We start from the raw sequence: 26,244 nt of genomic DNA, 5'->3' as shown, positions 1-26,244 counted from the left end.
TTAACTGACACTGAAGTCTGTATGTTTGGTATGAGATTATGTGAGTTGTTTTTTTCTGTCTGGTGGTGTTACAAAGAGCAGGAAACTGCTGTCACAGAGGGGCTGGTTAGGAATTTTGTTCCCATCTCTTCCTTTTGCCCTCTGACACAAAATGAAGTCAAAATCCCACATCTCTAATGACAAGAGCTCCACTTCTTTGTGTGGAATACTCTACTTGGTCCTGGATACATTTCCAGGACAAAACACTGCATCAGTTACTTAGAGTATTTATTGGGCTTTGTGGGTTTTGTAGGGCAAAGGCTTTTTCAGATGCAGGTGGTGTGGCACAGCATCTTTCTTAGGATGCTGTCATGGGAATGGGGAAGCCAGTGAAATTCAGATTAGAGTGGAACCCTTGACCATATGTCAGAAAAGAAGTGCTTTCTTTCAACTTCCCTCTCTTCTATTAGTGATTTTGCTTGAACACTGTGAAATATGTGGGCTGTTTCGGAGATGGTAAAAAGGTAAACAGCAATTGATAGAGAAGGGTGTGTGTGACTTACAGTGTTCTTTCACAATATAATGCCTGTCTTCTCCCTCACACACAGGTTTTGGGAAGAGGATGTCTTGCTATTTTTCATTGACCAGTAGCACTGTGTTCTGTGCCCTTACTTTTCTGTGACTGGAAGCTGAATGGTTGATATCTTGGGAAAGTTACAAAAGAAAAAGTCAGGTGCTTCTCAGAGTGTATTGAGAAGCTAAGCCTCCTCTTAGTGGTAGAGTATGTTCTTCTTTAGCCTGTTGACATTAGGCTAAGGTAATGAAACACTTTTGTTTTCTCTGTGGTAAGCAATTTTTTTAACCAAATCTAGAACAGCTGCTTTGGCTAAATTGTATTTGAAGCATTGTCCATGCTTCTGAAAAAGAAGTCTTCCTCATCCTTGACTTGAGATCCTTGAGTTCACAAAGTGCCCAGATATTTTTTGTTCCTATCTAATTCTTCTGACTGCCTAAATGTATGTTCCATTAATATTTTTCCATTAACTCATCCACCATCATCTCATGATCTGGTGTTGTGTATTCCAGAAAGGATACTTCTGAACATTTTCAGTGGGATCCAAATCGTAGTTTACAATGTGTCTGGCTATGTTACCAACCTGGAAAGATTATCAGATTTAGGATATGAATTATTACTATGCTCACAGTTTCGGACAAAGGCAGTAGTAGCCTGAGTGCTTTGCACTGCTACTGAAATCGGTTTCAGATCTCACATTTATAAAAGATGCTATCTCTTTATTCCTTTGATGCAGTCCTTAGCAAGTGGAGAATCTACCTTGGTGGCCCACTTGGAACCTAGTTTTATTATATCCTGATCTTGATGATGAAACTGGACTAAAAAAAACCATCCATCATGAGTTGTTCATTGTCATCCATCAGCTGTGTCAATGCAGGGGTTTGTGGCCACGTTGTGAACCAGCTCATGAGTGCACTTGGGTCAAAAATGCACAATTTTAAGGGGTTACTTTTCGTAGTTCTTCGCAGGGATGCTGTTTACAGTAGTTACCTCCAAACAGCTGTATCAGCATGGACAGTGCTGCTGGCAGGAGACTCGGGGTTGCCCACATTTACATTATTGGCAAAGATTCTGTAGTGTGAAATTACAGCCTTGACATTAGACATGGCTATGATCAAACGATTACTATTTGGAGGAAATTCTGATCCTACTTTGAACAAATAGATTTTCTACAAGCAATTTAACTGATTTCCATGGTCTTAATGTAGTATTAGAAGCTGCATATATGAACACCTGGGCTCACTTGCTTTCTCTGCCTGTCATCACATCTGTATACAGCCCTCAGGTCATTTATTTTTATTTATTTAATATTTTCTGTGCAGAAAAATATAGCTAACAGTGTACAGCACACAAATCATGACTTCCCCTCATTTGATAACCGGCTTCCATCTACGTATGTTATGCCCTCAGTTATAATCCAGGTTTCCTCACAATTATGTAGTTTGAAAGGACTGTGCATACATGCTGTATGTTCCTTCAAAAACCTGACAGATTTCTTGGCAATCATTATCTATTGCTGCATTTAAAATAGTGTATATGAACATGCTAAAGGGTGCATTAGCTCTAACGAGTTGTGTTAATATATTGAGTATGTCGAGGTCTGAGTGCTGTTCTGTGTTCTTTGGCTTGTTACACGAGATACGGATTCTTGTGAAAACAGAACATTTGCTTCTTAGAGCTTTGTACCTTTTTGAAACATGCTAATCAGGAAATCCATACTAAATAATGGCTCACACCGAAGGGTATCAGCAGCCAAAATTCTTTGTGAAGAGCAGAGCTAACAATAAATGCATTTTCCCTATTCCATTTCCAATTAGCAGTTCTGTGAAGTTGTAAAGAAGCAAGTCATTATATAGGGTTAAATAATTTCTTCTTCTATCCTACTGGAAGACACTTCAAAGACAATAGTTGCTTCTTCGATTGGACCTCAGTCTAACACAAAAAATCTAGATAAAGGCTTAAATGGGGGCAAAGGTATGTGATAAGGAGCTAACTTGTCCCTTCTGTTAAGTGTATGTCTTCATGACAAAAATTAAACAGTTGTGTCATGGAAGCAAATGCAGAGTGTTACAGATAATCGAGCATCTTTCAAGTGGAGTTAAATGTGCCTGTATGAACTATAAGCAAGATTTGCAAATGTGAATCTTCTGCTTTTGATCATGGCAGTGAGACAGTTTTACTCTCAACAAAGGATTGCTGGGCATCACTGAATCTTGCACTTAGTTTTCTAAATGCAAGGTGGAATCATAGCCACTTTTACTGCCGTTTCAGACTTTGATCTGAGCACACCTGTCTGTGTGTGACTGACACAGTATTGGAAATTTTATGTGTACCATAAGTGTGAAATTCGCAGCTGTCTCATTAATTTATTTGGTAATGAAAAAACAGTTAAATGGTGGACTGTGTGAAGTTGTTTGCCCACATGGAATTTTGTAATCTTGTAGTCGATCCCTTTTCATTTTTCTTCCTTTTTTAACATAAACAAGAGGCCAAGTAGACTAAACTGCCCTTGTTCTTTAAAGTATTTAGAGAAGGGCTGCTGTTGCTCTGCAAGTGGCTTGTTCCCAGAGCTAATTACTCTTAAGAATCAACAGGGTTTCATACTGTCTTACCTAAAAAAGCAGGCTGAGTGTGAGAATGGCACTTGGTCAGTGGAAAGGGCTGGCCTACTCTGGGATCTTGTCTATGAAAGGGACTAATTGCATATGCTGAGGGGAGAATATGAGGAAAGGAAGATTGTGTACTGATATTTCCCCGGGCTATTCCTCAAAAATGTGTGGCTCAGGGATTTCTTGAGCCAGTGATGGTGGCAGCTGGTCAGCTTAACAGGTTCCAGTGGAATCCTTTTCCATAAATTTGCTCACCCTTATGTTTGGTCAATTATTCCTTGTCCCAGTATGTAGTCATCTTTATTGCAGTTTTTACAAATGAGATTTGTCAATAACGTTTTTTGATTTTCTTTTTTTTCAAGCTGAGCTAGGCCACTTTGCTCAGTTTTTCCGCAGAGGAGATGTTTTCCACCTTTTGGTTGCTTTCCTCAGAAATCTGTCCAGTTCTTGAAATATAATGACCAAAGTGTGGTGCAGTACTCCAGATGTAACCTCAACAGAGCTGAGTACTGAGTAATAATCACCTCCCATAAAACTCTGAACTATTACAATATATTTGAGTCCATGTAGAAAAAAAATCTTTTCATATCTTTTACCCCTATCCTAGCTATTAGGATGACAAATGAAAATATTTCATCTAATGGAGAAGAAATATTAGTTCACTGTCAGCAGGATTTGGCTGGACAATGTTTTTCTTTGCTAAGAGAACAAAAAGTTGTTAAATGAAAATGATCTTCTAACAGCTGCCACCTGGTCTAACACAAATTGAGATGCTAAACAACACTTATTTAAATTACAGCTTGACTTTTCAGAGCTTTTTTGGTCTCTGATGAATAAGAATGTATTGCAAAATATCACACAAGAAACATGTCAGTGGATATATGAATGTCAAAGATAAAACTGAAGGCCTCTGTGGCTAATTTTTAAAATGCTTAGTGGTGTGCTTTATTTATTTTCTCATTATATTTAATTCCCTCCTGGATATGTTTTTATTTTGCTACCTTGGATTTTAAATGCCAAAAACCACACTTTGATTTATTTGACTTGGAAATTTGTGCAGTAGTCAGGTAAGTGGTGATGGTACCATAACTGTGGTAATAAGGCACAGTTAGAGGTAGGAGGGAAATCTGTCTCCCCTGAACTTTGGTTTGTAGGTGGATACAGCACTGTAGCTTGAGCTACAGATCAGTATGAAACTGTTCTCAATATCCTGCCTCACTTTCACGCTGCCATCCCTGAAGTTGTTGTCAGGTTATCAGAACACAGCTTGCCTCAGCAGAATGAACACACTGTTAGCCCATGTTACACTTTCTGAAGTGAATGCAGGATTCTGAAGAAGTGACTGTGATTTAGTAGATGAGGAAAAAAGATTGTTTCTGTGTTACAGAGTGGCTTATTGTAAAAGGGTTGAATAGGACCAAAACTTGAATACTTCCATGTGATCAGCATATTTTGACCTTTGTACCTTCTCAGCTTAAAGGCCTTATGGACAGTGCTTTAGGGGAATGCAGTTCTATAGCACCTTAAACTGCTTCATGGCTATGCAATCCCAGTCCCTCCTTTCAGGTGGCTTTGGTAACCCCTCCATGATTTAGGACATGGATAGGACTGGAAGTGCCTGAGTGCTCTACTTGCAGCTGCTGTCTCAATCCTAATGAGGATAATGCCACTCATCTTCCTTACTCATTTTGACTCCTGTTTTTGGTCATTATTCTTGAGGCCTAGGCTGCCCAAGACTGTTTGTCTCTTATTCCCCAGAGTCTCTAAGAACTGTTTATGATACTGCCAGTAAAACTGAAATTAACATTCATGGTTTTTTCTACTTACTGTTTTACCCTTCTGGTCCCTCAGACACCCGTAGTTATCTCCCTCTACCACCACTCTTCAGACATCCAGATTTTAAAATAACATACAAGTTCTTTGTGTTTGTAGCACAAATGACTAGATCCAGAGTTGTCCACTGACTTTATCACTTGACTTGAGAACTGAAACAGAAGGTGGACAGTCGAAACAGTAATAATAATGTATAGCAGCTCAAATTTGTACCACGCTTGTGGTGCATATTGGCTTTTATAAGTAATTCTGGTGTACTGGAAAACATCAGTTGCATTTTAAAAATAGCTGCCTTTCTAATACAAGGTCCCAAAATAAGTGTCATTAGTTGGCTTGATTTGTGCTCACCTCTTAATATTTAAAGACGTGATCTTCTCCGACTGTATGGATGAGAACTGAAAATAATCTCAAATTTTCAAAGAGAGTAACCAATCCTTTCTGTTTCTTTGTGCTATTTAAAAGAGGTCCATTCCTAAACAAACAAAAAGAGAAAAGTAGAAAAGTCAGTGCTTAATATCTTCAGTAGCCATTGCTGACAGAGAATAATGCATTTGAACCCAGTATAAGCACCAGAAATGGGGGCTGTTTATAATGTTTGATACCTGTTTTCAGTAATAATAACAACAGGCTTTAAATGTATTATGGGATAAAAGCCAGAAATCTGCAAATTGTCCTCCAGATCTTTCATCCAACGCCACAGCGGGTTAAATTTAAACATGTTCATGCTGGTTGTTCCTGCACTGCTCAGTATGATACAGCATTGAAAGTTTTTAATGTCCTGTGAGTGTTCACAGTCTGTGTGCACCTGTGTGCCCAAGGTGTGCAAAGCTTGTAGAGATCACAGAGCAGTGCTGAGTGCAATCTGTCCAGGAAGAGGATGCCTCACAAGCATTTTTGGGTTTATTATCTCCATCTTGCTCTATTGCAGCATCCATGCCATATGCAATCCCACTCATAAACTTTTTCCTTCCCATCTTTCCTCTTCATAGGCCGCCTAAACCATTTGTGGAGGATTTTTTGGTTTGTTTCTCACCTAAGGGACTATCCTGTAATGCACCAGGTGAGTTAGCTCTAATAGAAACCTACAACATTCTTGGCCACACGGCAAAAGGGGCCTGGGCAAAAGTCTGCAGAAGCTCTTCTGGTTTGACCACTTCTGGAAAGGGATCTACTCAGGTGATGGACTATGGGGGTGCTGAGCTCAGTGACTCTGCAGGTACCTCTCAAAGGTCCAGCTTCTGCTAGGTCCATTCTTCCCTCTGATGGTCCCTCTGTCCCCCTTTAGCAGCATTTGGATCTTCTCCAGTGTTCTGGTGCCAGCTGTTTAGGAACATGGCCACTTTTTCCTTTCAGTTCTGAACTCTCTGTGTAAACTTTATGAAATGACAGGGTAGAGGGAGTCCACACCATGGTGCCACTGCACATTCCCAATCATAAACTCATAAACAGAAGAGTTCTCAAGGCTAGTACATTGCCTGTCCTGACATTCCTTCTAGGGAGCTCTGACCTACATTTCAGCCCAGCTTTCTATTTCTTCCGGGACTTCAGAACATTCACTTCCAGGAATTTCCCTCCTTTATGATTTAAGAGGGTAATGTCTCCTCAGCAACACTGATCCTTGAACACATGTTCCTCATTACATAAGCCTTACATGTTCTTACTAACAGGAGGGTGGCACAGTCATGGCTGTGTCTGCCTTCCCCTGAACAAGCTTGGCTGGTATCTGCAGTAGGGGCTGAAAACGTGCTCTCCAGCTGCTATGTTAATGTGCTCTGGCTCCCCGGCTACCTACTCTTGAGTTTGGGAAGCTCTGGGATCTAACTGTTGTGCTTAAACCTTTCCTACTGATGAAGAGCATGTATTCTTTAGACTACAATAACTACTAAATCTCCCATGAATCAAACTCTTGAATTTTATTAAGCAGCATTAATGGATTGTTCCTTAATTTGATGGATTTGTGCGAGTTTTATAAATACATATATATACACATACACTTCCTATGTACATGTGTATTGCCAGGTATCCCACTACAAGGCTTGTCCAGCAAAGAGGTCATATTTTCTTATATCAAACTATCCAGTTACTTACTCAGAAGGTAAACAAATTCTTAATTCTTGCTATCTGGTGGCAAAAGAATTGGATTGTGTTCTACCAAACAGGCTGTATGGGGGTACAAATGCTGATTTTACACCTTTAATTAGAAAAGCTGTTGTGCTTGGTTTTCACTTATCAAGGCTTTGCACCTGAGCTGCTGTGAGTGCCTGTATGACCATCTGCCTGGTCCTTAACACATGAACAATTACATGTTCCTCAACATTTCCTGCCTACTGAGTCTTAGCATTTCCCAAAACAGGACTCAAAGGCAGCATAGATTGCCAAGGAACCACAGGGAAGGGGAAAGAAAATAATCTTGATAACTGCTATTTAATTGGTTCATAAATGAGAGCTCAAATATTAGAGGAAATGCTTAAAAGAACAAACTGCTGGAAGAGACTTCTGGCTAGGCTACAGAGAGAAATCCCATGATACACTGAAGTTTGCAGACACTGAGAAGGATCCACAATTTCTTGTCCGTGTGGAGACAGGAAACACTCACCAGACTGGTAGTTTTCAGCAGCTTTTAAATAAAGCATCTGTTTTATCTGTGTTTCATTTCCACAGAAAGAGTTGATGTTGCTGTGGTGGTGTATCAAGCTATATGTAATCAGTCTCTGTATCTCTTCTGTAAGTTATGTGACATCAGTCTCTCTACTTCAGCTGCACTGAAAACCCACGTGGTTTGGCTCCACTGGGAGTCTTGTGCACCCACCCTGCCAGTGCTGATGCTGCTTTAAACACAGGTGGTTAGTTCAGCCTCAAGGAGGTTTAGGTCAGCAGGTTCTTAAAGCAGATATGAAGCCTGGGGGCTGGCTGTGTTAAGGCTCCCAGAGCTCAAGTTCTGGGTTGGATGGAGGCAGTAGCAGGAAGACATTCCTGGATTCTGCCCTTTCTTTGTGATAGGGTTTCTTGCCTATGATACTTTCCCAAACCCTTTTGTTTCTCCTTTTTGTTCTCCCACTTTACCTCCATCCTTTTTCCCATGGATATGAATCAGGACCCAAATTCTTTTTTACATATTTGATCGTGTGCATCACAAAGATTATTTTAAAGCCATTTTTAAAAAAATATTGCCTGGATTTTCCCAGTTTCAGAAATAGTTTTCTCAATTGTAATGCTAACCACTTCTAAAATCTTTTTGGTTGCTATTATTTCTTGAGCATCTGTAATAAAATTCTGTCTCCCTACAGCCTGTGTTGTTTTTTTTCCTTATCCTGTATCCCTGACAGTTGCTTAGGTGGTGTGGATGTGGCTTATCCATCCTTCAATTAGTAATGATTGAATGGAATATAGGGAATGTTTTTAGGGCGATGCACAAATGCTGTATGAGCACTTCGTTTGATCTTTTATACAGAAGTTTATTTATAATTCCACTTTCATCCTGAAGATGAAATTAATTTTAAGCAATCCTGGCAATAGTTTCTGCATTACATTTTGCTGATTCCTAAGGACAAGCACTTTAGTAATGAACACTGGTTACTCGTCTAAGTAAGTGATGACTAAAGAAGGAATGTTTTTCTCTGTGTCACATGCTTCCAGCTGCACCTTCCCATCATCCTTCAGAGATCAGTGTGCTGTGGCAACTATTAGCCAACCCCCTTTTAGTATCACCTCAGCGGGTGGGTAGGTGGGCTTTTAGGAAGAGAACAATGTGTCCGTTGAGGAGACTGGTGGCAGGTAGATCTTTAACGTAGGCAGCAGGTTTAGGTGCTCTGCAGGAGATGTATTCTACTTGTCTTAGCTGACTTGTCTTAGCTCCTAAGAGACAAGCTTTCATTGTCCACTTTCAAAGTGCCAAAATAGTGGCAACAGTACAGACTGGCTTCTTTTATCTGAAGCTTTGTGGCTCCCTCGTAATGCTTAGACTGTATTACCAGAACAGAGGCTGTGTTCTGCTGCGGTTAGGAGTTGTGGCTTATGCACACCTCTTCCTGTAAAGGTTCCCTCATTTGTTTTAAGGTTAACGGCTGTTGACCATTCCACTCACTTAGGTATGACTCACTCTCACCTAATTCATATTCCCAGGAAGATAAGCTTAAAGATTACTGGGGAAGAAGGCAAATAATTTGATCGTGAAAGGCAAGGGGAAACTTGGTGAGGCAGGAGTATTTATTCTTACCTATTGAATCTTGCTGCCTAATTGGTGCATAATCTGTTGTGCAAAAGGTTTTGCTTATTCTTTGCTGTTTCCAGGTTTGTATGTTTGTTTTCATAATGCATACTGAACAGATCCAATTGCTGCTGTTAGAAAGAGAAGTCTGTTTACCGAAAGGGGTCCGTAATGTTTTCCTTTACTTGGAGATTTTTTGAATGCTATATTGCCTGTGTGTATACTTCATAATGTACCATATGCAAATACTCTTCAGGAATTGATACTATTGCTTCAGACAGTCAGTATTTTCTATGTAAGAACTGTCCGTTTCCTATACTGCCAAGAATGTATATATATCTATGAAGACTTAAGATTGTATCTTTTTGAGCAAGCCTCTTTCTTCAACCATCTGAAACTTTCTTCCTGTTTCTCAAGTTCTCTGCTATTTATTAGACACTTGTGTTATATTGTGTACTTTTTTGTATCAGTTATATTGCTGTATTTCTCTTTTCTCTCATTAAAACCTGTTCTTCTCATCCTTCTGTGCTGCTTCGTATTGGAAATACTCACACTGTATCAAGTGACCTGGTCTAGTGAAGTGGGTCAGGCTGAGATGGAGCCAGACCAGTCCTAAAAAGCCAGTCATTCAGACTTCTATTCTATTGTTCCACTGATCCCAGCATGTAATCAGCTTTACTGTATTAGGCTTCCCTAAGGTTATTTTGCAGCACAGTCCATATTCTGGTAAGATAGTGAAGAAGAAACCTAGAATGGGACACCCATGGTGTAAACAAATGGAAAGCACACCAAAAATGTAGTGAGAGATGAAGTCCGTAAGTCTTATGGATGGTTGTTTCTGCTGACATACACTAAGAAACCAGTGATCCTCCTGAGTGAAGCAAGTTTTGAGGAGAGATTTGGAAGAGGAATCCAAGGGCAATTTTTTCCTGGAAATAAGACCTTTGATTTAAGTCAGTCAGTTATCTATGCTATCCCCATGCTTAACTCATCTCCCAGGTAAATGAAGAGGGGGAAAAAGAGTGCAGGATAGGACCTATTTGCTTACTTCCATTAGGGAAACAGCTGATTTACAACCAAGAACATGCTGTCTCTCAAGAAATCACTCCATGAACAGACAGAGAAATGACAGTGCTTTTTTTATCCTACCAGTGAAAAGCAAGATTTTTCAATGTTTTGCTGATGCTAATCCCTTTTTAGCAGTGCAGAATCTTCCTTGACCTACAGCTGTACTCCTAATAGTATCTGTTCCATAGCATGATATGCAGGAGGCAAGAGTTCAAAGGTCCATTACAGTAGATCCCTAGGTATTGAAATAAAGAAGGTGAACAGAACATGCACATGCACCTATGTGGTGAGTATCTGGCAATTGTTAAGGCTGGCAGATCAGCTAAAAAGACTGGAAAATACCAGAAGCATCTTGTCTTGAAGACTTAAGGATGAAATTAATCATATCTTTAGCACCATCTTTATAATTATGGTAGAGTATATGGAAATAGCTATGTTATCTAACCTTGGTTTTCTCTCAGACTCTTCATTGCCCTCTCCTTCATTAAAACTGTTTCTGTGCCTCCAGTTGCACCTGCTCATGTGTTCACAGCCTGTGCATGGAAGAACCCTGTGGAATGTCCCAATCCATTTAAGGATTTCTTGTCATGCCTATCTGTGTGACTGTGTACATTTGCTTCTGAAGTTGCATTTAGGCATGATGCCATAGTGGGAAATATTTAGGAAAATTCAAGTATAGACAAGAACCAGTACAGGGAATTCCAAGGCCAGTGTAGCCTTTTCAATCACTCATAGAAGCATTTGCAAAAATAATGAGCCTAAAGGTAATCTGGCCAGATGCCAATCAAGAAAGCTTTCCACTGACTTGAAGGGAAAGCACAGTAGGCCAGTATTTAGCTTGTTAGCAAATGCTACTGCTAATTAACTATCATATTTAATCCCTGACTTCTCTCCCACTCCAGTAATTGTTTTGTGTACACATGTGAAGTCACAGGACGAATGGACTGCAACTACACTATGTGCTGTTGCTCAATATAAGTGAAATACATTGTTTTGTTACACTTAAAAGAAATGAAGGTAAGGGGGACACTTGTTAAGACCAGTCTTCAAAGCTACCTAAGAGCAGCTCAGCAAAAGATGGCACAATTCATTTGGGACTATATCCTGTGTTCTCCTTTGCTGTTACTGCAGTCAACTGCTTCTCAGCTATTAATTGTAGTTTAATAGATCATCATCATGATCATCATCATGTCCTGCAAAATGTATCGGTTAAATCAATAGTGGAACACAGTGACCTTTGCATTCGTGCCAGGCACTCTGAAGTTTCAGTTTGATTACTGGCTTGCATCACCATTAAATTGAAAATAATTACATGGTTCCCAAAAGCGATGTAATAAACAAATTGCAAAAGTTGCAATTATTTCCTTTCCTTGCCTGTCTTTGTTTCTGCTTTGAAAACTTCTACAGGAGAGCAAACTGTTGCAGCATGTGCTTTAGCTCCTGGGAATGTTCCCTCCATGAGCTGTATGCTCAGTATGAGGCTGTGAAGTATTTGACCATCTGCTGCTGTTTCTCAAGGTGGCGTTTCTAAAGCTTCCCTGCAATTATTATTGAAATGAAGAACCTAGTTGCTGGAAGACACCTGGCTAAAGTAATTGCTTCTTTAATTGCAATTAAATTTTCATGGATAGTGCCAAAATGTAAATTTAACAGCCCATAAAACAAGTAAGTCTTAGTCAGACATGCACAACAGAAAGAGGGGATGAACTGAGGACCTTTACCTGTGTTCTTGTTTCCTCCTCACCAGTAACTACCAGAAAGATTCTGTGGGTCGGCAGCTGGGGTTAGACAGTCTGAACTGTTGAATCGGACAGGGAGGACTAAACAAGACGGGGAACGTGTAAACACACCAAAAAGGTCCAAATGCTTTGATATTGAGACTGCTGTACTTGCTGCTTTGAGTCCCACTGCTTTATATTAAGAAACTGAACAAAGAAGCAAAGATCTCAGAATAAAATTATCAAAAACCATGCAGGTAGAAAGTAAAATACCTGAACTTCAATTCACTTGGAAGACAGTAACCTATATGATAATCACTCTTTGTCTTAGCTATTTGTTTTAGTAGACTTGATGTACCCATTGAAAATATAGCTGGCAAAGAGTAGCCTTCCTTGAATGTGCATCTGCCAAAGAGGAGGAAAAAAATGCTGAATTGGCAAGAGCAACCTCTTATTCTAAATGAAGATGATAGATTGAAAAACAAACAATGAACGTTCTTAGTAGCCTGACTTACAACTTTATTATGGCTTTCTGCTTTCAGCTTTCATTGCTTTTTTGTATATAGTATTTTATTTAAGAATTAAAAAATAAACCTCAGGTTTTTCTAGGCCCTCCAATCTTTCCAAACAGCATACTGGAATGTGTAAAGCAACATTTTGCATGCTGCTTCCTGGACTACCAAAACCCACCACTATCCATCCCAGTAATATTTCAGTTTAGATATGTCATAATATGTCATATTTGAAGAGGAACACAGACAAGTACATTAGGCATAGGAAAGAACAACTTTGTTTGTGTTTTCTCTTATGCATTAAATATTTTATTTGATTTTTTTGTTTGTTTGTGTTTCCTGTTTAAATATATCTTAGAAAGCCTTTCTAGAGAAGAAAGGTGACCAAGGTTATTTGACAAGTGTTTATAAACCTATAGGAATCAAGTAGGCCCCATGTTCAAAGGCATAAGCTTTCTAAATGTGGGCAAAATCTGGAACTTTAGCAATTTTCTCTCCCCGGAAAAGTAAACCACAAAATTAAAGCAAATTCAGAGCTGTTCAGAAAGATCCAGAAACATTTTTGAACTCTTATGTCCACAGTTTTGAACTTGATTCTGAAATGCATTTCATGATATCTCGATTATTTGCAGTCATTGTTTCCTGAAGCTGGTATTTGTAGATTACTATCTTATCATGACACACTCAACAAAGCAGATAAGTTAAAAGCCAAATTCTGTTTAACGAGTGAGATTAATGATGCATTTTGGAGCAAAATCTCACAAATACGAGGAGACAGCCTTCTGGATTTTTAGAGTGTTTCTATGGGGTTTGGACCAGTTTGTTGGGTTGGACCTTTGGTTTTATGTCCCCAGACTCAAAATGGGGGAGCAAGTTCAAGAAAAGATAACTACTTTTTCAACATACTGCAAAGACTTCCACACGGGAACACTGGACAGATGTCTGACATAGCCTACTGAAATACTAGATATAAGAAGAATGAAGGTGAGAGCATCAGCCTCTTCTCGATCAGTGATGTGGTTGGGCCATATTCTCACTGACATGGAGACCTGTATCATTGTTCTGGCCATGTAACAGAGTCTTTGTTTCAGTGAAAATTGGCTGAATTGAATTTAAAACTATAATCATTTAAGCTAATGTACTATTCAAAATTGCTTGTGTTGTGGGATGTTCCTGGTGTCACACAATTGGAAACATCTGGCTTGTTTCAGGGAAGCTCTCAGCATGCAGGACTCCATGAATACTTCAGGGTAATGCATAGTCAAATAACAATGGATGTATTCACTAACAGGAAACACAGAGGATCACTGGGTTGCCTTCACCTTACACTCACACCAATATGCATTAATCTGTAATATAACCAGTAATGAACATGACAAAGAACAGTGCTTGTACTTGTAGGTAATTGAGAGGGGAAAAAACACATCATGCATTTTTCAGTTTTGTTGGCAAAAACTATTAAGATAGCACTCAACACTGAAACATTTTTCTTTTGGTTAAGTAGTTTGTCTCATTACTATGAAGAGCTCTATTTACCTGAGTATGAGAGGACCACTCACTGCAGTGCAGATTTGGAAATGATTAATCGTTTAATACATGTTACACTCTGGCACAGCTCCTCATTTCTCTGCTCCCTTGTCAGCGTCATAACGAAGAGAATCCTATAAGCTCTCCTTGGGGTATAGTTTTTAAGTGTACAACAGCAGGTGGAAATTACAGTAACATTTGGCCTCAGCTACTTACTGTCTGCCTACAATTACCCACTTTACTGGTGTGTTTTCCCCTTGAGGCAAAATCTCAGTAATTTGTTCTTACTTTCCTGATTCTCCCTTGATTTTCCTATTCTTGTTTCACCTTCTTCCTCATATCTTACTTGTACTATATTTCTCTCCCTGCTTCTTAATTTTTTGATAATGCCTTATCCTGCTTACCACAACTTACCCTTTCCTCCCGTTCCCTACTGTGTTTTTAATTACACAGATCCTTCTGATCTGATGTCTAGTCTCTCATGGTTCTCCTCTCTATTATCGTATCATCCCTCAGTTCTGCAAGTTCTTTCCTTGCCAATGGTGGGAGCACAGAGAGAAGAACCTCCAGCCCCCTCCAGCCCAGCTTACTGCCTCTGCTCCATATGCCAAGGATTTGCACTTTAGTTTGGCCACTGCTCCGTGGTCTGTTCTAGCCCTTGAGTTCCCTGTACAAATAATCAGAATCAGCCCTTATGTGTTGTGTCCCATTGAAATGCCTTTCACTGCCACACAGATGAGGAAGCCAAGGATTTGCACTTTGGTTTGGCCACTGCTCGGTGGTCTGTTCTAGCCCTTGAGTTCCCTGTACAAATAATCAGAATCAGCCCTTATGTGTTGTGTCCCATTGAAATGCCTTTCACTGCCACACAGATGAGGAAGCCACACACACCACCACTCCCATGCTGGCTTTGTTTAACCGCTGGCATTGTCCTACTGCCAGACCGTGCAGGGCGCACACCAGCTGTGCTGTTTCATTTAGAGCTCTGACTCCATTTCAGTGTGGCTAATGATGAGAATGGTAACAAGCAGATAGGGAAGGAACCTTCTGGTACCGCAGGGTTGCCTACAGAATACTTTGCAAATAGCACTGCTGTTCTCTGATACGCGTGTGTTCTGTGATAGTACAACATGAAGAGGCTGATAGAAGTGGTAGATAAATCTGTTCCAAAGATGACCTGATGCATGAATGCATGCTGCATTGAAGCTTATTTCTAAGTGAATATAAATGAGAAGGCTGCCTTTGGCAATCACCATTGTTGCCAGAGGAATGTAGCCCTTTCCTTTACAATTCACCTGGTTGATTCTGTGATGTTATGACATGGAGGAATTTCATTATTCCTTCCACCACAAGCAATCAATTTGTGCCTTCAAGCGTAAAATTCAAGCATGCTTGAAGTTTTGCTTTGCTTGCATAATACATAAATGTTACCAAAGTTTTCCAGTGTTTTTCAAATTCTTGCCCCTCTTATTATGGCCTGTAGCATATGACTTTCACACGCTGGCATTTTATGGCATGAGTTAAAATTTTACCTTCCACAGAACATCCTTCTGGCTTCTTTCACTTCTAAAACACTGGAAATGTACAGAATAAGAAGGTTCTTTGGCAAGCAGCTCTGAAGGCCAACTTTTCTCAATAGGTATAAACTGGTATAGCAAAACTTTTACCTCTACTGGGGTAAATTTAATCCAGAGTGTTTTAAAACCCAAGTCATTCCCTAAAAGCCGAGAGATAAATTTGGATGGTGCCATTTTGGAGTGGGGAGAGGTTCTTTCTCCTCTCAGAACTAAACATAGTTCTGGCAAATAGCCCTAGACTGAAATTCTTGAGGGAGTCATAGTAAGCAAACCAAGGCAAAGAGGAATGTTTTTTTCTTCCTGACTAATTCTTCCACATAAAAAGGTGAAAGGTCAAAGATGAACTTTAATACTAATGAAATTCTGAACTTCTGAGCAATAATATGTCAGAACATTTAAAAAAAAATCAAAATAAAAAATGTTTTATTGTTGGCAAGAGTAGGTTCATTTTATAAGACTCTTTATCTCCATCCTAATTCCTTTTAACCTTTGGGAGAGTGGGAACTTTGAGATATTAAACACAGAAATTAAGCAATGCACAGTAGGAGTTCTGGGAGTTCAGCCCAGCCCATGCTTTTCCTCTTATGTGCCCTTCTACATCATTCCAGCTGACTGAAGGAGTAAAATGGGGTTGCCTTCAAGTTATCACAAGTTCACTTTCCCTAGTGTTTTTTGACCGAGATGGCCATTCTTGAGGTTAATTTCCTTCTTCCTTCTGTCGAGGAATATTTCATGCAGATTAGCAAACTTGACATGTTCATATTACAGAAAAAATTCTGTTGATTTAAACTGCCCTTTAGAGAGGCAACTGGACAAATTGCACATGTATATGTGCATGTGCACTCAAATGTTCAAATAAAAAAGATTTGCTCATCTTCATTTCAATTTAATCACCATAGTTGAAATACATGTAATGAAAGCTTTGTTGTCTCTTTGGGTTTTGTAGTACCAAAACCTTCTTGGGCTAGTAACATAAAACCAGATGGCTGAGCTGCTCTTTTCATGTTATAGATTATCTGATGATGATGATGACACACAACTTTTAATCATTGTGGGGTGTGCGAATAGGAATCTGACTAATGAAATACAAAGTACAGCTTGTAAGCTCAGCAATAGTGGAGTAGCCAAATGCCTATGAAGTTGCATGAATCTGCAAAGGGGCAAGAGGAATGACCACAGCTCCTGAAAATACGACCTACAATGAAGGGTTGCAAAACCTGTGCTTGTTTAGCACATAGACATGAAGACTGAGTCTGGGAGTACAGTTACAGGAGGCAGAGGTGATGTAAAAATATGACCTGCTTCAGAAAGAAAAAGAACAGTCTATTTTCCATGTTTATGATAAACACAGCAAGAAATAACAGGTTTTAACTACAGGGAAAAAAACAAATAGGAAAAGCTGTCAAGCAATATGAGAATAAAGCATTTAGATGTATGTTTGTAAAGATATTGGTGGTTTCCCTATCACTGAGTCTTCACAAACAGGTTAAGCAGCAAGAGTGGATTTCACCTCACCAATGACTGAATGCCACAGGAAAGAAACAGGCATTTCCAGCCTGTGATTCATTTGACCCACTTCCATTACACTTTGGAAGGAGAGTAATTGCACTGTGGAAGTGCCTGTTTTTCTTCAGGGGCTGTGAGGGACTCTAGAAAACCAATTCAAGTCTAAAGGTCTGTTTTGTAGATGTCTGCAGCTGTGCCAGGACTGTACCATCTCCTGTCTCCATAATACCACTGACACAGCTGATTTTGTGCCAGTGAAAATGGTGAGTCTCAATGACCTCTTCAGGTTGTTTCTAGACTAGGAGGGAACTTAGGAACTGTCATTGCAGAACTGCCTGACTAAAGGCCTAACTAAAAACCAAAGTTGCCTGTTCAGTAGCATTACAGTAACAAAAAATGGTTACTGATAAATGGCTGCTTGGCTGAATAATTTGAAATGAGATAATGAAGAATTTAATGGTTAATAAGCGAACAAATATGTTATCACCACACACAACGAACAAAATGTAATTCTTAATTGAAAAACCCAAGAGCAAAAGAAGCATAGATTATCCTGTAAATTCCTGACTGGCCTTTCCAGAACAGCTTTTGTGAACTATAAAACTGTTCAAACAGTTGCTGTGTGTATTCTTAGGTTCTCTGTATAGAGGATTCCACATCCTGGGCTCATTTCATATGCATTATTTTTATTGGAGAAAAACTACTAAAAACATTGTCATCTTGATTATCTGCAGCAAAAAAATGGCAGAAACTATTTTGAATTATATTCCCAGAAGACTCCCATTCAACTCTTGAATCCAGAGAAGTCCAAACTCACTGGCATCAATTCCTTCCATGCTGTTGATAAGCTGCAGTATCAGCTCAAAGCATTTAGCCTGTGCCATAATGAGTGCACTTAAGAAGCTGGCAAGGCTTGCAAGGCAAATGCAATTATGGAACCTAGTCTTCCTTTAAAAAGTTTTGGATCTTGAGATCTGTTGGAATGAAATGGATTAGTGTTATTTTCTCTCACCTTTTTCAGGGCAGTACTCTATTTTTCCAGGGAGAAGAATCATGAAAACATCACCTGGGAAGCTTCTCATACGGCTAAATCAGCTTGACCAGTACAACCACTTATAAATGCGTGCAGCCCCTTATCACTATGCTGTCTCCACATTTTCAACCTGTACTCATGTAGGGACAGCAATGAAAAGTCACTAGTGGATGTAATGAAATTTTTGTTATATTTGTCATCTCAAACCTGCATTCTGGAACACTGGCTGGGGATGGGGAAGTTTGAGATTGGTTAAGGTCACAGTGGTTTCACCTGACCTTTTCTGAGTGTCTTGGACATGTTCACATCTTGGAGGAAAAACAACACAAATTCTCCTGCTCTTCATCCTAGGCTTTGCATCTGTCCTTGGATGTCTGACTTCTCCACAGATGTCTGTTTATAGGTGTGTATGAATTTCAACACTAATGGCAAATGCAGCAGGTGTAACTGAGAAAGCTTTCTCCTCTTCCTGCTTTGTTTCCTTTTATTTTTCTTCTAGCTTCCTAGCTTCCTTCACATTTGGTGGGCTTGTGGTTGTTGTTTGCACTTAGCAGGTTACCAGTGGCACAAAGCAGGCACCCTGCTGCTTGCTGGAGAGGCCAGTTACCTCTGTTCTTGTTTGGGATGAACTGAGAATCCAGGCTAATGAACCAAATTCATCTGTGACTACACTAAGCAAATGCTAAGAAAACCTCAGTAACTTTGACAAGCCCTTGTTGCATTCTTCAAGTGCAGGAACACATTCCCAGACCCATGGATCTAGTTTTGACCTCACGTTGCCTTCTGCACTTCATCACATCACAGTGTCACTTTGACATGCTCCAGAAACTGGAAAATGCAGTTGTTGAGAATTGTGTCACCAGGAGTTAGTCACATTAGGGATGATCACACATCTAGAAGTGTAATCATTTGAGGCCAGTTTCCCTCAGCTAGGTCTCATAATATTTAACTGTCATTCCAAGTGGTATGGCACTGATGGATGGAAGCGAGTATGTTGGCTTAAGTTCATTCTTAAACTGGAACAACAGTGTGTGATTGCATGTCTATGTGTATGTAAGTGAGGGCGGTCCCATAGTGTAAAGGAGAGCACTCTGCACTCCAAATCCCAAGGACCTGAGTTCGAGTCTCAGTGGGGACCGTTCCCTGGCAGTTCAATGCCTCCCTGCCATCCCCCCCCGTCAGATCTCAGATGCTCAGCAGGGTCAGCCCCGGTTAGTACCAGGTGCTGTGACAGTCCCAAGGACTTCACTGTCACTGTCCAAGCTCGCTCGGCTGTGGCAGATGGACTTTGGGACTTAAATGTTGGGGCCAGTTCTGTGCACGCTGTGCCTCACCTAAACAATCCACTGTGCAGGCTGGAAGGGCCCACCCACGTGGGGAGAGCCCTGCCCAAATCTTTGTTCACCAAATCTGGCCATACATACCTGTATGTGAGCATACCATTCTTTGTTATTGTAAGGGTCATAAGGGTCATCCTAGACATTTCTTCACAAATAATGTATGATTATCAGTTTGTAAACTACACAGAAAAACCATCTCCTTTGGAAAAAGGAGGAATTAAAATCTTATGGGAAAGAAAACTACAGGACTATTTGGTGTTTGGTGGTTGTATTTTTAATTCAGCACAAACAATGCCTTTGAAAAGCTACTTCATGCAAATAAAATAAAAATGTTGGTTCCCTTCTGCCTCCTGCCCCTCAAATGCACAGCTCCCTAATGTTTTGAAGGCACAGGAATTAAGTCCTGACTGAAGATCCTTAGATGGGGGCTGGGGGAGAGATTGGAATTGTCCATATGGCAGGAAGTACATGCCACGATCAGAGAGAAACAACTGCCCCTGGGAGCAACTGCGTTATTGTAATGCTTCTGTAAAACCATTTCCTTGAGGCATCTAAAAGACTATAGAGAGGGCTGTCTAAAAGCAAATGTTTAATATCATATAACATTTCCTTCTTGCCTAATACGTTCATTAAAACTTGAACTTCATTCTTTTTCTTTGAGGCCATGAATTCCTTCTCCTAAACTCACTTGTATTTATTTAGCTAAACAATAGTTATTTTAGTAGGAAATTAAGGATGGACTCTGTCCTGAGTGTACTAAGGGGAGCCTTTTGATTCATTAGACACAATTGTGTCTCATTTTGAAGGTTTTTTTTCCTGATCATCTGAGGAAATTCCAAGGACCAGAGGAAATTAGTTATCTGCCTCAAGAAGAAAGCACATAAAATTAAGTAGATTTTTTTATCTCACTTTTGCATAGTTTGAGACAGAGCTTGCCCTCCTGGGAACATGAGTTTTGCTTCATTGAAGCTTTCAAAATTAAAATATATGCAAAATTATCTGATATATGTAGCTGAGGATGGTTTCTGCAGCAAAGAACCTTCTCAGGAGCTCTGTGCATTTTCCTCCCTAATTCTAAAGTTTTACTCTAATTAAAGCAATAACTTTGCACATGCTGGTTTAAAACAGATGTGCAGGATTATATCAAAGACTCATTTAACCTGTCCAGTATCCTGTCCTAGGTAGTGGCTGGTAGCCAGAGGAGGAGTTGAACATTTATAAGAAAATCCTATTTTTTTATCCATATCAGCCATAAACAGTTAACAATTCAGGGATTTCCTCAACCCAGATCTGTGTCTGAGCCATCACTTTTGATAGTCGCCAATGGAGCTAACCTTCAGGAATGTATGGAATTCCATTTTGAACACACTTACACTTTTGGCTTCCGCAACATCCTGTGGCAAAGAGTTCCACAATTTAATGATGTGCTGTGAGAAAATGAACTTCCTTTTGTTTTAGGTCTGCTGTTTATCTCTCTCTGTGTCCAATCATTCTGTGTTCAGAAACAGTAGATAATTATTTCTTATTCCTTTGCCACACCAGTTTTGCTGTATAAAGCTCTCATCTTGTCTTAGTCTCTTTTGTAAGCTACCTTATTTAGTTCTTCCTTATATGAACACTCTATATTTATATCCTTTTTTGAGATGTGGTGAAGATAGTCATGTGCTGTGTACCAGAACCTCAAGAATGTTTTATTTACCCTTTAAGTAACATTCTGATTTTGTTTGCATTATGAACATTGCAGAGCATCGATCAAAAGTGATCAGCTTTGAACATTTCAGACCATGAAGTGTGACTTGAAATTCTGTCATCTTTGGCACATGACCAGTTTTTCAGAACTACAAGAAAAAAAAGGGAGTTGTAGTCCACCCTAAATGTAGTGACTTCATTCTTAATGATTATTACTTTTCAATTGCAATCAGGCCAGTCCTAGTTCTTCAGCAGAGGCCATGCTGTTGTCCAGCAGAAAAGAACTGCAGCCTATTTTAGAATCCAGAACTTCTGAATATTATTTGCTTTTGAGCAGCTCTGGAAATGACTGATCCTTCCCAGTTTATGACTTCTGGCAGAGTTACATTTGTCGGCTGGAGCTGGTACCTCGGGCAGGTTTCCTTAGTGCCCCTTATCCGTAGAGAATGTAGGTATCCATGGCTTTGGTTACATATTACAAGCCAGTCCTGTGGTACTACTGAATTGCTACTGCTGTTAGTAGATGAAAGCTGTTCTGGCTGAGCACGCCAACAGCTGAGTGAGTCCGACTGGGGACTGCTTGAAGATGGGTTGAATACCTGCCTGGAAGCAGCAAAGATGGCTCCATCTCTATGGGATGTTCACTGAGTCATTTGAAAGGTTGCAGGAGTTGTAACCAGGTGAAATAGGTTCACACCTTTGGGACTTTTTCTTTGCTTGGGCTGATTATTCACCATCTGAGAGACAGTAGGAGTGTTGATAGAGAGGACTATTAAGACATTCCTTCTAAAAACAAACTCCATTCTTCCTTAAACAATGGTTAGTTTCTTGTTCAAGCAAAAGAACCAGCCACCTTGCCTTTGCCATTCAGTTTCTAAAACAAGTAATTAAGACCACGCTGACTGGCTAGTTAGGTTTCAGGTCTTACTCCTCATGCATCTTTGTTTATTTCTGTATTGGAGTACGACTGAAATGGAATTTGTACTGGTGGCTAATCTTTATAGCAGTGAGTTGCAGGTAAAGTAACAACAGCAGAAACAAACTAAAATGTTGTACATGTACCAGAGAATGTCTTGAAATTATTTTTAAAACAAAAGTAGTTATGACATGTTCTAAGGATTAATCAGTTTATCAGCCACAAAATTTCCATGTTATTCTAATTTTTCTTTCAAAATTAAGAAATTATTTCCATGTGGTAATGCAAAAAGGTAACACAGGACAGAATCAAACTGCACCTCTGTAATTGGTTATCTGAGATCCTCAGAGCTGACCACAATAGTTTACATCAACTGTGGGTCATTCATATTTAAAGCATGTTATCTTAATCTGTTTGCACAACAGGGTCTCACTTCATTGTGTATTTTACAGAGTATTTTCTCACTTTGTCTCCTTTAGCCTTATAAACTACATGTAGAAGGTTTGGAAGACTTTTTAGGGATTTTTCCTGCATTTTGTTTTTCTATTTATTTGTATCACTTTTGCACCCAAGAGGAAAGAAAATGTTTTTAATATTACCTGGAAAAAAGAAGCCACGTGGTTAAGAACTTAATCTTCCTCAGATAGGTGTTCTGTGGTGCTATACACGGCTAAGCCATGTCAGATGGGCTGCTGGTGTCACCCAGTGGACAGAGAAGTTGATCACAGATACGTGTCACGTAGAGCAGCTTTTCTTTCTGCAGGAATAGCTCATTCCTAACTGACAGAAATAGCCTTAATTTTGCTGCAATTAAGATGATATTGTATTTAAATTATCTCTGTTCTAATGCCAAGGCTGGTACTAAAATGTACAGAGTAAAGAGAGGAAGCAGTGCATATTCCTCACCGTTAGCAGGAAGCGAACATAGAATAACCAAACAGTAATTAGTGGGCACCCTCTTCTACTGGGAAAAGGTGACCAAATAACCAAGCAAAACAGTGTTCGTGCTGGTGTTTACAGAAAGATGTGGGCATTAGTAAAATCCAATTTAATGCCACTCTGTGCAATGCAAAACAGGATTGCATTTCTTAGCCTGATAACAGCTTGCGACAGAGGGGAACACAACCTGGAAAATCCTCTCTTCACAGTGTTACAACAGGAATGTATTTCAAAACATGCAATGTACACTTTGCATGCAAAACTTTAGGGGAATAAATCACCTATAAATTAATCTCTTAACAAAAAATTCTAATGTTTCCGGACAACATATGAAAACTATACAATTACTTAAAACTAACTTCAGTGCATGTTCCATCTTACACTTTTTCCTTTTTTGCAAGAGTACTGCTCAGAATGTTGGAAAATGGAAGGTTTCTCTTTTTTTTAGAAAACATGCTGTTGTGTTATGTGCTTCAGGACTTTTTGCCACAGATGAAGAAGAAATGGGGTTAAGTGCATATAGATGGTTAGCTCTAACTTGCAAAGTCCAAAGGAAGAAATCATATTCCTTTTCTAATGCTGTGGCAAATAGCACGTGCTTCTTGCTCCTTGCAGGTGGAAGAAGGATGACCTGGTGCATTGCAATTCCTGCTAAAAGATAAGAGTCAGTACTCCTGAAGAACAAAGATGAGCGTTCCGCTCTCTTGGTGGCTCAAATCCTCCTGACGCAGCAACCCAAAGTCTCTTTATTTGAAACCAGTTCACAGTAGTGGCATTGGAGGTTAAATAATTCACTGTGATCGTTTTAACACACAAAAACAATGCCAGGAGCTATGTTACATCTCCTTTCTAATAAGGAACACTTAGGAACTGTAAATGTATCTGCAGAACTGATACTGTATTTGAGGAGGCGAAAGGAATCCAGACAGCCCAGAAACAAGGCAAGTACAATTATGTAATGAAGTAGGTGGTAAATTTTGCCTGACCAATTAAGTCAGTACCATGCCTTCTAAACAAGTCCCTATGAACTCAAATGAATTACCTTTCTCTTTCGGACCAGACAGCAATAGTTATTTATACTGTAAGTTTGATGACAGAGGCTTCTAAATGTCTCAATTTCTCTTTGTGAGTGTATTTAACTCTTCCTAGCAGTAACAGCTCCTCTGATTTATAAAGCTAGACCTCACGGCTGAGAACAGGAGAGGTGGCTAGTCCCTGTGCAGCCTTCTTGTGGGTTTGTCAGAACCATCTGGAACTGTGGCTTTCAAAAGTCTGTGCTCCTACCATTAGCAGACAGGGGCCAACTGCGGGACTAACACTGTGAGTCAAGGAGGTAGTACACAAACCTTTATTTTTCCATTTATTTCCCAAATAGGCTTTTGAATTAGGCTTCCAGCAGGAAAGAACACCATGAAAATTTCAGTCTAAAAACACCCTTACTTTCTTCCTCTTAAAGGTAGGTTTTTAATTCAGATTTAGCTTTTGCTTCTTGGACTAAAAATCCTGCTGGTGTTGAAATGCATGGGAATTTTCCCAAAAACTTCACGAAGGCCAGAACTTCACTTCTTCCACGTTAACTTTTTTATGCAAACCAGAAATGACAGTTTCTGTATGAAGTTTCTCAAGTAATGGAAAAAATAAAGACATAGTGAAAGAAGTAATTTCAATATCTTAATTGGTACTGAAGCTGCATGTGTGCAGACTCAAATCCTCTTAATACTACAATTTTGTTGCAGCTCCACTCATGTCTAGTGACGAGTGGAATATTTCCAGTACAGCAGTCACTGATGTTTGCCGCTGTGCCCTCTATACTAAGATGATAATGATGTCTGTTTAGTCTCTACTACCACTTCCACTGTTGGCTTTGTTGAGAAATTTTCAGATAACAGAGAAAGTCCAGGGAGCATCTACACAAAAAACATTCCTTGTTTTGAAGTGTTTAGTATATGCCCTATCTTTTGCTTTTTTGCCTTTCCAAACTGTAACTTACTCATATTTCCAGTCCTTCTAAATACAGACTTACACAAATACACTTTGTGCTGTGTATTTCCTTAGTACTTGGCCGTGTGAATGGAGGACAGTCTTGTATTAAATCACTACTCAGTAAGTTTATATTGTAAGGAAAATTATCTAGTTTGAAATTTTCTAGCAGCGTGTTTCTGTGTGGAATGCTTTTTCACTCATTTTTATTAGAAAGTGCTGGCTGCTAGAAGCCAAAATGTTTCAACAAAATATTTTGTCACACTGCTAGAAATCACAGGTTTCTGCTGAACTGAAGCAAAAGCTTCTGATTATTAATCCTTGGGTCCCACAATGCCACAGTAGCTACACATATACCACAGAGCTTCCTGGTACTGTTCTAGGGATTTTCAACCAAGGTTTGAGGTCCTTGCTTTACAGCAAGGGATTGTTCAGGGTTACTCCCTCAGCTATTTCAGAAAAAAGAATGATGTCAGGAATTCATCTAAGCTGGGAATGGTGATTTACTCCATCTCCAAAGATATGGATTCAAGTAATACTTAGTTTTTGGAAACAGGACTCTTCTTTTAGGTAATTCTAGTATTTCTAAACTTTTGTTCTCCTTTGGAAGTACTTTTAATATAAATTTTCTATCAAACACATATTTCAAATGGGTGCCAGTTAGACATTTCTGATGAGACAACTTTCTAGACATTTTAGCAACCAGATAAACAGAAAATAATTCTAAAAAGGCTCTTCTAATTTTCCAAACATGTTGGAAAACTATCTACCATCTGATACTATCTACCCACCTGAACACAGAGCATACTTCTGTTCTTGTTCTTTTGTTTTTGTGTCCACTACAATCCTTTTATGTTTTTGAAGATGAGACACAAACCATTGTAATCTGCTCCTTAAGGGACACCTGATTATAGATTAGGTGATCATACTCGAGGTGTGGCATATAGGGAATCCAGTGATTACTTCACCTGCATGTCTTTCCTTCCTTTCCCATGATAATTCTGTGAAGCACAGCCAGGTCAAGTAGCCTGGGATATGAGTCACAGCTTGTCCCTGCCACAAGGAAGACAAAATATCAGGGAAAGTGTTAGCAAGTTAGATTATCAAATAAATCAAGTACAGACTGAAGAAGAATTTAAAATCCTCTCTATAAATGACAGACCCAGGCCCAGTTATCCCCTGTTATCTAAGTTGTACAGTCATGTAAGCATTTCAGGTGTTTCTTAAGGCCTGATGC

The 26,244-nt window shown here is 39.5% G+C and overlaps 1 protein-coding gene across 3 annotated transcripts in view; it reads left to right on the top strand.

Moving 5' to 3' along the window:
- VEZT (vezatin, adherens junctions transmembrane protein) overlaps positions 1 to 26,244 on the top strand; it is an 87,989-nt gene that overhangs the window by 57,058 nt on the left and 4,687 nt on the right. The window contains exons 12-13 of one of the 3 annotated variants that reach the window (XM_071552062.1): positions 5,985 to 6,055; positions 7,657 to 9,720. In XM_071552062.1, the coding sequence (XP_071408163.1) occupies positions 5,985 to 6,055; positions 7,657 to 7,761 (176 nt within the window). In that variant the 3' untranslated portion in view covers positions 7,762 to 9,720. Of the gene's footprint in view, positions 1 to 5,984; positions 9,721 to 26,244 lie in introns of those variants that run through there. The other 2 variants (XM_071552063.1, XM_071552064.1) reach the window with 2 other exon arrangements.

This window comes from Pithys albifrons, chromosome 3, assembly GCF_047495875.1.
Source record: "Pithys albifrons albifrons isolate INPA30051 chromosome 3, PitAlb_v1, whole genome shotgun sequence".
Classification (NCBI taxonomy): domain Eukaryota; kingdom Metazoa; phylum Chordata; class Aves; order Passeriformes; family Thamnophilidae; genus Pithys; species Pithys albifrons.
The sequence above is the reverse complement of the archived record's forward strand: the minus strand, read 5'-3'. Positions and strand labels throughout refer to the sequence as shown.